This window comes from the organism of the source record quoted next, unplaced genomic scaffold (assembly GCF_019419815.1).
Source record: "Pyrus x bretschneideri cultivar Hongxiangsu unplaced genomic scaffold, Pyrus_bretschneideri_v1 Contig23, whole genome shotgun sequence".
Taxonomy (NCBI): domain Eukaryota; kingdom Viridiplantae; phylum Streptophyta; class Magnoliopsida; order Rosales; family Rosaceae; genus Pyrus; species Pyrus x bretschneideri.
In genome coordinates, this window is record NW_025999535.1 from 6,131,318 (window position 1) to 6,143,027 (window position 11,710).

Below are 11,710 nucleotides of genomic sequence, written 5' to 3' on the forward strand. Positions count from 1 at the left end.
CACATGTACTAGGGGGTATGGCTAAAATCCTTGATCCGGTGGATGCAGTTGATCTTAGGCTTTTGTGTATGACCCTATCAATAAAGATAGATCTTTCCTCACCCAAAGACATCCCCTACTAAATGGGGGGGAGATTGAATGAGCTATCCTTATGTAGATAGATCGATTAAAGGACCCCTGCTTATGATCGAGTCTGTCGATAGAGTCATGCCTTGCATAAGTACTCTATTGGAGAAAGGGCAAATCCATCCCCCTTATTCCTTCGTTCTCCTATCGTATGGATGTCTGTTTTCCCTCTTAAGTCCCTTTAATGTTGTCGCATTGTTGCCCTTTTCGGTATGGTCCTTCATTCAATACCAAAACTTTTTAGGTATATTCATATACAACATGAGTTCACAAGTCTTCTCAAGTAAATCTCTATTCTTCCTCTTGGCTATCCCATTCTGTTGTGGGGTTCCCACACAACTTGTTTGATGAATAATTCCTTATGAACTTAATTATTGAGTCATGATATTGGACAAAAACTCAGTGTCATTGTCTGATCTCAATGTTTTAATAGTTGAGTGAAATTGTGTTACAACCAACTTATGAAAATCTTTAGAACAATAGTTAGGACTTCACCTTTAGATTTCATGAGATAAAGAAAAGTAACTCAAGTGTAATCAGCCACAAATATGACAAAATACTTGTAACCCTCAATTGATTCAAAAGTTGGACCCCATACGTAGTGTGTACCATTTCAAATGGTGTGCTAGACTTAGACATTGAAGAGCCAAAAGGCAGTCTAGCAAATTCAGAAAACTGACAAGTATCACATGTAAAAGATGGGTGACAAAACATGGGAAATAGTTTTGACAAAATAAATTTGGATGGATGAGCTAGTCTTTGATGCCAAATTTGTTGATCATGGGGTTTACTTGAATTTGCTTGAAGAGCTTTAGGTAGATGGGACTTCTTGCAAAAATAATACAGGCCATTTAGAAAGAAATCTTCACCAATCATCTTCTTGGTGATACAATCCTGAAATATCACATTAGTTGGTGAGTAAATGGCAATGCATTTTAAAGTAGACGTGAGCTGCCCTATGGAAAGTAATTTAAATGGGAAAGATTGAACATATAGAACACTAGACTTAATGTTATGTGACATCTACCCATCAACGAGACACTTTTTCCATTTGCAATTGACACTTGAGAGGGTTTTGAAAAAGGATGAAATCATGCAAGTTTGAGACTTTATTTGTCATGTGATTAGTGGCACTTGAGTCAATTATCCAACAATCAAGTTCAACACTAGTTTGGAATGTAGTGGAGAAAACATTAAGGATAGTTGAAGCTTCATCAAGAGGAACATGGTCACGGTCAGCAAGGAACCCAACAAACTGGCCAAGAAGTGCAATGTGGTTCTCACTTTCAACCTTTGGAGTTGATGCAGCTTCTCCATGTCCTTTACTTTGTAGATAAGCTGCAAATTCATTGATAAGTGACAAGGGGTTTGTAGTGAAGTCTACTGAGCCATGGTTGAGTGAGCTCGATGCATGATTCGTAGTGTGTTGTGCTTTGTAAGGAGTTATCTATGATGTTTTGGAAGTGATCAACCTAATGTTCTTATTGAACTTAGGTTTCAATTCTGGATGTAGTACCTAACACATTTCCTCCATATGCCCTGTAGCATTGTAATACTTGCACTTTAGGTGTGGATTCTTCCCCATGTACACCTTGTTGTCAGTTTATCTGTAGTTCGCAGGGTACCCTCGAGCATCAGGTATTTTGTGGCTTAACTCTCAGTTCATCACTCTTTTTCTTACTTCTTCACTTTGCCCAAGATCGCAGGACCCATCAAGCAGCACTAGGCCCCACGGCCTGCACCATATTCCTCCTCTTAGCCCATTCAAATAGGCCAAATGCAAAAAAAAAAAAAAAAAAAAAAAAAAAAAAAAAAAAAAAAAAAAAAAAAAAAAAAAAAAAAAAAAAAAAAAAAGGGAAAGGCATGAGGCTCCATAGCCCAAGGTCAGCAGCCCAGGGAGCCCGATCCATGCTAGCTCCCATCTTTCCCTCCCGCGCTTCCTCTCACCTCTCCTGCATAGGCCCAAGCCCAACAGTCCAAGTGCAAGCCTAGGCACAACGACCTAGACCATGGCGCCCCAATGGCCCCAAGGCCCCCAAAAATTACGAAGACAAGGAAAAATTAATTTTTTCTTACCTTGGAGCAGCATGAAAACGAAGAAAGCAACGAAAGACGGTCTTTTGCACGGGCAAGTGTAGAAGATTACTAAGGGAGAGGGAACAAATATCCTCTAACTTTCTCTCTTATAGGGTAGAATAAATTGCTCATTAAAGTTGATTTAATAATCTACTTAAGGTAGACTTAAATAGACTTTAGAAGTAATTTATTTCCCTTTCCTATAAGGATCTAATTTCCAATTAAAGAGGGATTATACATCAAAACAGGAAACAATCCTATGTTTTCTAAAGCAAGAAGATCTCTACACCTGCTGCCCTTTCTGAGAGCAGCCTAACATGTGTGGGGACATTTGTGGAGCCAAAAATAATCAAGAAAAATATGGAGGCGACACATGAATTTTTGGGTTAAAAAGACAAAATTACCCTCGAGGCACACCGGAACTCCCACGCGCAAGCAGCGGACAATTACGACTCAATCAAAGTCAAAAGTGATCAAAATAGGTATTTATTCAAAACCTATTTCATCGATCCTCATCAAATCCTCCCCACAAGGTAACCCTCAATTATTCATTCAAATTAGGATTAATTACCTTAATTAATTGATTGATTAATTTTCTAATTAATTTCCCAATTGATTGAAAGATATTATTTTGACATAATATCTTGCAATTAGAGTCAAAAACCACCATAAGCTGCCGGACCCTTTCTCTCTAAAGAGGGTTGGCCACACCCCTATATAAACACCTTCATTTCTCCAAAAACCTAAGTCCAATTCTCTTCTAAAGTTCTCCAAATTTCTCTAAACACTTTTCCCTCAAATTCTAATTTTGGCATCAGAAGTTCTTCGGCCAAAGCCCCCCCCCCCCCCCCCCCCCACCTCAAAAAAAAATTCATCGTAGACACGTAAGGCTCTTGGCCCTAACCTAAGATGTTACTTGTTTTGCAGGTGCATTTTCATCCAAAAAGAAGAAGACGGAAATTTGCATCCATAATCATGAACGCTAAAAAAGGTATTTATTGATCATAACTTCTCGTGATCTCTTTCTATAAGTCTTGTTTTTTTTAGGGGAAATATGATATTCATGCAAATAAAGATTGAAATAGTATAAACAGATAGAAGGAATTTAGCAGGTATTAGAAAATCTTGTTTGGGCTTTCAACCCAGTTTAAGAAAAAAGAGACTCATTTTACAATTAGACTGACAAACTATACTCAAATAAAACATCTTAGATTAGATCGGTGATTTGAGCCTTGCAAGCAATCCCTCCCATAGCTAGCCAACCGGTGCGCCATAAGTTGATTATTTAGGCAAGTCAGACTACTCATAAGGCTTGACCATCAGACTACTAAATAGCACCTTACTCTCTAACACCCTTAAGGGGTTTAAAAAGAGCCAAGAACTTGGGATTTAGTCATCAACTACATAAGTAGGCTACTTTGTTTTCAAGCAATTAAAAAGGCCTAACTCCCCGATAAACTGACCCCCGATCCCCTCAAATCCATTACCAGTTTAAGCTAAATACGTCATTCTTCAAATAGAGGTGAATCCTACATACATTAACGAGCCATAGGTATTAGAGTGTTGGGCAGTAAGTAGTGAGTACATGAAGTATAAAAAGCATTATTGCATTAACATTATCTTACAATTTGATGTATGTGCAATTAATGTTGTAACGTTGTGCAATGTCGGATTCTACTTGTGCAGTTCGAGAAAGAGAGAAGGCATGTCGTTCTGGTACTGTATTGATTGTTAGTTTGTTACATGAAACAATGGCGAAATACAAGACGGTTTTCCGTCATTGCTTCATGGAAATACTCGGGGTGAAAAGAGATTGAGGAGGGGCGGGAATGAAGAAGCGAGCCGGATTAGTCTTAGTTATTAGTAAAAGACTTTGTAAAAGTAAAACAAACCCTGCATTATAATTACATATAACTCTATCAAAGAAGAGATAAACAGAATCTTGTATACACAGCGGTAACACGTTCGGTGGTAGGGAACCACATTCTGCAGCGGCATACAAATGCCGGCCATCCTAAGTACAAAAGTGAACAGCGTCGTAGAAAGAAACTATAGGGCTTTGTGTATCGCATTAAAAGAAAAATACAAACTGGTAAATTATACTGCTACCTCTGTATCTTTATTTCCTATACTCAATGCCAGGCAGAAGCTGATATTAAGTTCCTGTCCTTCCATCCCAAGAGCATAGCACCGTCCTTCTCAACCAGTGTATAATGCTCCGAGTAACACCTCAGCAGACTCCCAATGACAGAGTTTACATATGAGCTCAACGGGTACTGCTGAAACCCTGCCATTGTCAACCTGGATTTCCACTTGCCAAAGAGCTCGTGACGTTCCACCCTTTCCTTCCCCTCGCAAGCAATGACATTCACAATATCTCTTGCCAAGCAATGCTGCTCCACATTGATTCTTTCCTTGCTGTTCCTTGGCAGGGTCACGTCAATAGACTCAAACATCGCCAAGTAGTACTCAAGAGTTTCCACAAACCTATTGAAAAAGGGGGTTGTGTTCGTGTTTGATTCTTGTTCCACCAAAGTGGTTACCTTTGGATTTAGAGACCTCACTGTTCTCAGCAGCCCATCCCTCGGATTGTTCTCATCGACGCTTTCATCTGGTGTGTGATGAAGCTGCAGAGGGAAGTTCACGGCAAGAGCCTCTCCGGGCCTGACATCAAGCATGTCCCGTGTGACATCAGGTGCGAAAACTGGGACTCCATGAAATTCAACTGGGATGTTAAATTTGTCTGAGATGGCTTTCAACCGTCTCCCTACTGCCTCCAACCCATCACCACGGGCATGCTTAGAAACAGGATCATCGATACCTGTAATTCGTACATGGGGAGCCCCACTGGGTCTTGCTGCAAGTGCTTGAAGGAGAGTAACCCACTGGGTTCCCTGAGCAATCTGGAAGTCTATAATGTGGATGCGGTCCTCATTTCTGCATGCCTCAGCAATGGCCCCGTTGGCTGCCATGTAACCAAACTTTAAGTATGGGCAGATCTCATACAGAATCTGCATGTAGGACAACAAGTCGTTGCTTTCAGGCTCTCTACACCTAAGGGCGTGGTAAATATTGGCACCTGATGCCTCCTTCCTGGCCACCAGCCCTTCTACCAAGTAAGCTCCAAGTCGCTGGATTGGTTCTCCACCGATAGACACAGCTCCTCTAGCAATTTCAATCAATTTTTCGAAACTATCGACTTCGTTGTTGGAGAGAGCTCCAGCACATGCAATCAGCAATTCCTTCAGATTACTTGCTGGCAAACCCTTAAGAGATGCTTCATCTATCACTTTATGACGTTTCTCAAACTGAGCTTCACCCAACTGCCTCTGCCGAGAAACAAAGGATGTCTGCCGTTGAACAGGGTTTGAACCCTGGTGCTCCTGGATCCATGACATGGACCTCTGGGTCTGCCGCCTGCTACTTTCTCCACTAGAAGTGTTTGCTGTGGTGACTTCTTCCTCATCGTCAGGCCCCATTAAAGCACTCTCCAATTCCTGCAAAGTTTGTTTTATATTCTGGCTACTATTTGCATCCGTTAAGGAAGAAGCCCTACCAGAATAGACCTGCAGACTGTCTCTACTACAGTCCACCGAAGGGCTTAAGCTTAACCGATTAACGTAACTGTTTGTTTCAAATGAAGATGTACCGGAGGGCGTGGCTCCTGAGAGATTCTCCGGGGAGCTGTGCTGCTCCTGACTGTTGCTCAGTGTCGTAAGAGTATCAGAATCAAAGTCAGTCGAAAAGGGTGTATTTGATGAGTTCTTAATATCAAATTTCAACGTCCCAAGTAACCTTTTAGGTAAAGACTGAACAGTGGGAAGCGGAGCTGTATGTGACAATCCTGCACCAGTCGCACGAAATCTAAAATGCTGGTCCATGCTATGAGATTGGCATCAGCTATTCCATGTGACAACAAATCCGATTGTATAACTTATCAACCAGAATAGGATCAAGCTTTGTGCTTTCCCCAAAAAACACTCTTGACAACCCTTGTGAAGTTTCAAGATAACAAAATAAACCTGCAATATTGATACAGAAAAAGACCAATTAACTGGAGATTCTGAGGGAAAATGCACATACTACCTTGAAAAGCAGAAATTATAACTAAACCACAATCCGTCTTGCCTGAATGTATTATCGAATCAATAAATACCGAGAAAAGTTTTAAATCTTAAACGGATATTAATCAGAATAGAGAGCAGGAAGCAACCACTCAGGACTCAGGAGGATCTGCATCTCACAGACAGAGTACTTGAGCTACCCTTTTGAAGCATAGGAAGCAACGAAATGGGCCGCTCTATTTAACCGATGTAATGGAATATTGCTTCAGCGAGTGATATCTCAACTAAGAATTCCAAGTCGTCCTAATTCTCGACACTTTTTCCTAACACGACCACTTACCCTTTGACAAATAGAATCCCGAAAAAATGCAAAGGCCTCTAATTTCCTAAAGCATCACTAGTTTGTCTATCAATGGGTTAGTCGCAGAGCAGATACCAAACAAAGGATAACCAAATGGACATTGAATCAAACAGGGCGAGACTAACGGGCCTCATCAATCGAAAAATAGAAGATCCAGTGACCTGACACCAGGAGAACATGGTTTCAGTATTGACAAACTATGTCAAGGTGCACAATTTATAAAATTTAACTTCCAAGTGAATAAATTTGGAGTAATTTTCCGTTTTGGGACCAAAAATCAATACTCAAAAGCCATCAAAACCACAACCAGTTGAACTGATTTTACAAAACCCAACACTTCAAATCACAAAACGCTCCAAATCCACTCACCATCTGTTTGTTCTCAAGTGATAGAAAACAGATCAAAATAAGAAAAACCCAAGATTTCCTCACCCTATACGCCACTAATCAACCTACACCCTCCAATCAATGAAGCCCAATACGAGCCACAAGCTCAGATTTCCCCTTTTCCCCAAAACCCCGAATCAACAAACTACACAAAGACTGAAAAGAAATCAGATTCCACCCAACTTTGTTTTCACCTCAACTTTCTCAGCTACCAAACAAATTATACTAAAACCAATAATTCAAAGATATACAAATCTATGAACAAATACCTGTAATTTCACTTCTGGGTCTTCTCGGTCTTCGGCTTAGACTGCAAGTTTGGGTAGTGGGTAAGTTCTGGTTTGGTCCAAGAACCTGTTCGTCAAGTCGTGGGAGCTCTGAATTCGCTGAGTTCTCGAAAGAAGCAGATGCTAGGCTTCCAAGGTATATATAGCAGAAAGAGATGGTGAGGTGGTGGCGCCGACCATACGTTCCACTGTTTGAATAACACAACATTCCTAGTTCGTCGAAAGTCACGGGGGAGATGCCAATACGCGCTTCTTCTCGGCAAGTGAGAAACTATGGACATGTTGGTAAAAGGGAGATAATGATATGATTGAAAATTCGGAACATTAAAAAGACTATCGATTCAAATTCATGTCGCGGCTAGCAGATGTTATGGAATAATGGCTGGCCGCGTATTCAAATTCTCATTTATTTGATGCATATTATTAAAGCGAGAGAATCTCGCATATATAAAGGTTTTATTTGGTAGAGAGAAATTGTTTGGCTATGATTATCCGTTATATTAAACGTGTTTTAAAAGAAGTAATAGATGAAAACTTTTTTATTATGTCCAAGTTAAAGATTATTCACGAAGAAAAATTGTTCATTTAATCTTATCATATTTGTGAAAATTAGTAAGATTATCTTTTGTTCAACTTGAACAAAATTAAAAAGTTGGCATTCATTTCTTCTTTCAAAATAACTTTAATATAATGGATTGTTGCCAAATGTACAAATCTCGGTGACATCTCTTCTACTTTGATTGGTAGACACCGCATGGGAGAGATCATGGTAAAACTTGGATAGTGCTAACTTTTTATCTCTACACATGTTGTTAATTTTATGTTGTTGATCTTTTTCAATTCATTTGATTCAACAGTCAAAAATTAAGAAGGATGTATGACAAGTAAAATAAGTGTATAAATAACAGTACCCTAAAATTTTGGTGAACTTTTGGAAAATAAAAAACTATTGTATCCCTTTAATTGGATTTGTAGTTGTGTCACACCGCATAGGAAGATAATCCTCCACTTTGTTGTAGGGATCCTAGGCATCTCCACATCCTAACCGTTTCAGTTCAATCTAAGAGTATGAATATGTTGAAAAGATAAATTGAATGAGGATTAGCGATAAAACATGTCCAAATGGAAAATTATTGTTTTTTCTAGCTTGAATCGTGGGTTGGAAACCAAAGTTCGTTGAAGATTGAACGAGTGGACACGAGTTTAATCACCACGGGACGGCCACATGGTTGATGATGAATTTCAGGTTCGTATTCCACACAATACGTTATGGGTTCGATTTCTAACGTTAATAGGTCGCACAATGGTGATCAAAAAGAGGTTGAAACGTCTCTCTCTGTTAGTCTTCCTGACCTTTAAAAAAATGAACTATAGCAGAAAAACTACCAAGTGGTCCCTTTTTTGTTAAAAAAAAAAAAAAAAAAACGAGTGGACATGAGTTTGACTCGAGAAAAGTTTGTCAAACTTGCAGACTTTTCTTCTCTTAACAAATTTAAAAAATAGAACCTTATTGATTTAGCTTAATTATTTCAAAATTAATTAAGGTTATAACTTTGGTCTCTTTTAGGTGATTATAAGTCAATTGATCACCATTTTAGGATATAAACCGGGATCCTGGAGTTGCTTTTCCAGAAAAAATAAAAAATAAAAAAAGAAAATCTTATCTGGATTGGAGGAGGAAATCCAGAAGTGCTATGGAACCTAGTGGCTTAAATTAGTTTGGAGAAGAAAGATCTTATTGTCCGGTGTGGCTGTAATGCTACTAGCACTTCGTGCTACGGTATTTTAGCTATTAAATTTGATTTGCACAACTGTTGAATCTTTTATTTTTAATTTCAGTTATTTTTCGTATCACTTAGTGCTACGTACCGTTGAAGAAATTTACCTATTAACTTTCAATGTGTGTTGAAAAAAAAGGTTTAAATTTGATTTAATGTTTGATCCAGACCTAGTCGACTTTTTTAGAGGAAATTTTCCCATTGACTTCCAATTTGAGGTGCATGATGACTTTTTTTTATAGTGTTTATCATTTTTGCAATTCAAAGTGGTAAATTGATCATATCACCTCAATAAGGAGTCATCAATTAGTATATAAAGGATTAAATCAGATTGTTTAAAGTCGACACTTTCAATAAACTTCCACATTTGCTTGATAATCGATGTGGCTAATTGCCGAGAAGAGGAAAGCTAGTAACTTTCTCTGATTTTCTTTCAAATTCTCCTATGTTATGATTGAACCGTCTACTTTTTAGATCACCTTTTAAATATCATTTATGTAAAAATCATTAAGTCATCTAATGAATAATAATTATAGATAGATAAATCATGTTTCTCACTTAAACACTTAATTATTTATAACTTTGTTTTTCATAAATCCTTTTTCTGCTGAACTAATTATATTCATCTCATTGCTCCTCCCAAATGTCTTTTTTGTTTTTTTCCCAAAGATATAATTTATTATAAACGAATAAAAATTTTTACTTCTTGCGCCAAAATATTAAACAAAAAACCAAGGGCAAATACAATCTATACAAAAAAACGACCCTTAATAAAAAGGTTTGCATCTTGCGTCTGAATGTCTATTTTTAGTTTCATTGTTTTGTCTGGATTAATCATTTGTAAATAGATTCATTTTCTTTCTTATCTTCATATATTTACGTGCCGACAAGCATATAACCCTTTGTAGGCTCATTCTGAACCGTGGATTAGTATGTTACTCAAATCTAAACCGTTGATTAATATTTATTTACTCCTATCCAATTTTGGATTTAGGGTGAGGTGAGTGTTGACAGCTGCAACCGTAAAATTCGAATAAACGACATGCAACCCAACGGTGCGGGGACTGAAACGCGACGAATAAAGACCACCCCGTAGGCAGTGACACTAATGAAGCACACACATTGCACGTGGAAATTTGAATCTTATTCCTTTTGACTCTTTTACATGACTTAGCACGCACTTCAAGAAGGTGTCCTTAGTTTTATCCCGCGTTCCACCGTTTGTTTTCTTACCTAATTATATTTTGAATAAGGGTAACGAGTGATATACAAATTTTTTTAGATCAAATTTATGAATTATATGACGTGTTATCAAGAAAAAATATGTACATTAATTGACACTCATTAATAATCTAATTAACAACAACTATGTTCTATTTGCTTGCAAGTTGTTAAGTATATTAGCATTAGACCTTTCTTCTTCTTTTATTTTCTTTTAAGAGCAACTATAGAGTGATTTAATTGATAAGAACAAAAAAATAAAAGAACGTGCCAAATTAGGTACATATATTTTAAGAACCAATTCTTTGATCTAGAGAGAAATTTACATAACTAATTCATCAGATAAACTTCCACATAACTATCAGTAACAACTACTACAAACACAAACAGTAAACAATACATATTTAACGCAGAGAAGATAAAAACGTCATAGACCGACCTTGTATATGTATATCTTAAAATAATAATATCGAAGTGTGCGTCATGAAAGCAAACGGTTGGATTTTTCTAATAAATAGATTTTTTATTCTTAACTTATTGCAAACTGAGTTCAATCTTTTCTCGTCGTAGGTAAAGATTGCGGCTGAGTTTGGTGCCATTATCCTATCAGTCCATTGATAACTTTCTTTTGGCTTCCAATTTCGTATACAAACTCCTTTACTTGAGTGCAACGTGCTCCCTTCTTAGAGATTTTAATGTTCATGGAGTTCAATGTATTTATTGAGCAGCAATTTTTGTTGCCGATGCTCCAGCAAATTGTGAATATATTATATCAGATGTTTGTATTTGGTTTCTAATTCTCTCAAGTTGGTGCTTTTAAAATTATTTGTTGATAATCAGCGGTTAAGATTATTTAACATGACATGTTATGATGTTTGGTTGTAATTTGCATCGTAATTTCCATATGAAATGATATGTAAAAATAAAAATGTGAAACTCGGATGGAGTACGAGAAACATGTTTAATCAATAATCATATTAGAATAATGTTAGATATATCAAATTTTTAGACCAAATTTATAAATAATGTGATGTGTCACCAAAATAAGATATACACATTAATCAACATTTTAGTAATTATTCAATCATCAACAATCACGTCATATAGTTTATAAAAACTAATTTGAATGGATGTTCTAGCATCCATATATATCAAGTCTTTATCCTTCAAATCTTCAATCATATTTTGGCCAAAATAGCAGACATGTTTCTGTTCAACCAAACCTACAAATCACGTCAGGATTCTGTCACGCTCTCATATAGCCAAATAGCACGTACACTCCCACCCTTTTTAGCATGATCGTCGACAAAATTAAACTCTACTCTCACGTTATTTTCACTTTCTTTTGATCTCATCTCTGTTTTTCTGTAAACAACCATGAACTAATGATGCACCAGAACTTTACAGGAC

The 11,710-nt window shown here is 37.4% G+C and overlaps 1 protein-coding gene across 1 annotated transcript; it reads right to left on the bottom strand.

The window, feature by feature from the left end:
- Window positions 1-4,084: 4,084 nt before the first annotated feature.
- On the bottom strand, window positions 4,085-7,640 carry LOC103926896 (chitin-inducible gibberellin-responsive protein 1). The gene is made up of 2 exons (XM_009335777.3): window positions 7,284-7,640; window positions 4,085-6,224 (listed from the first exon to the last, which is right to left on the bottom strand). The coding sequence occupies exon 2, from the start codon at window positions 6,081-6,083 to the stop codon at window positions 4,335-4,337; it is 1,749 nt and encodes a 582-aa protein (XP_009334052.2). The 5' UTR covers window positions 6,084-6,224; window positions 7,284-7,640; the 3' UTR covers window positions 4,085-4,334.
- Window positions 7,641-11,710: the final 4,070 nt, after the last annotated feature.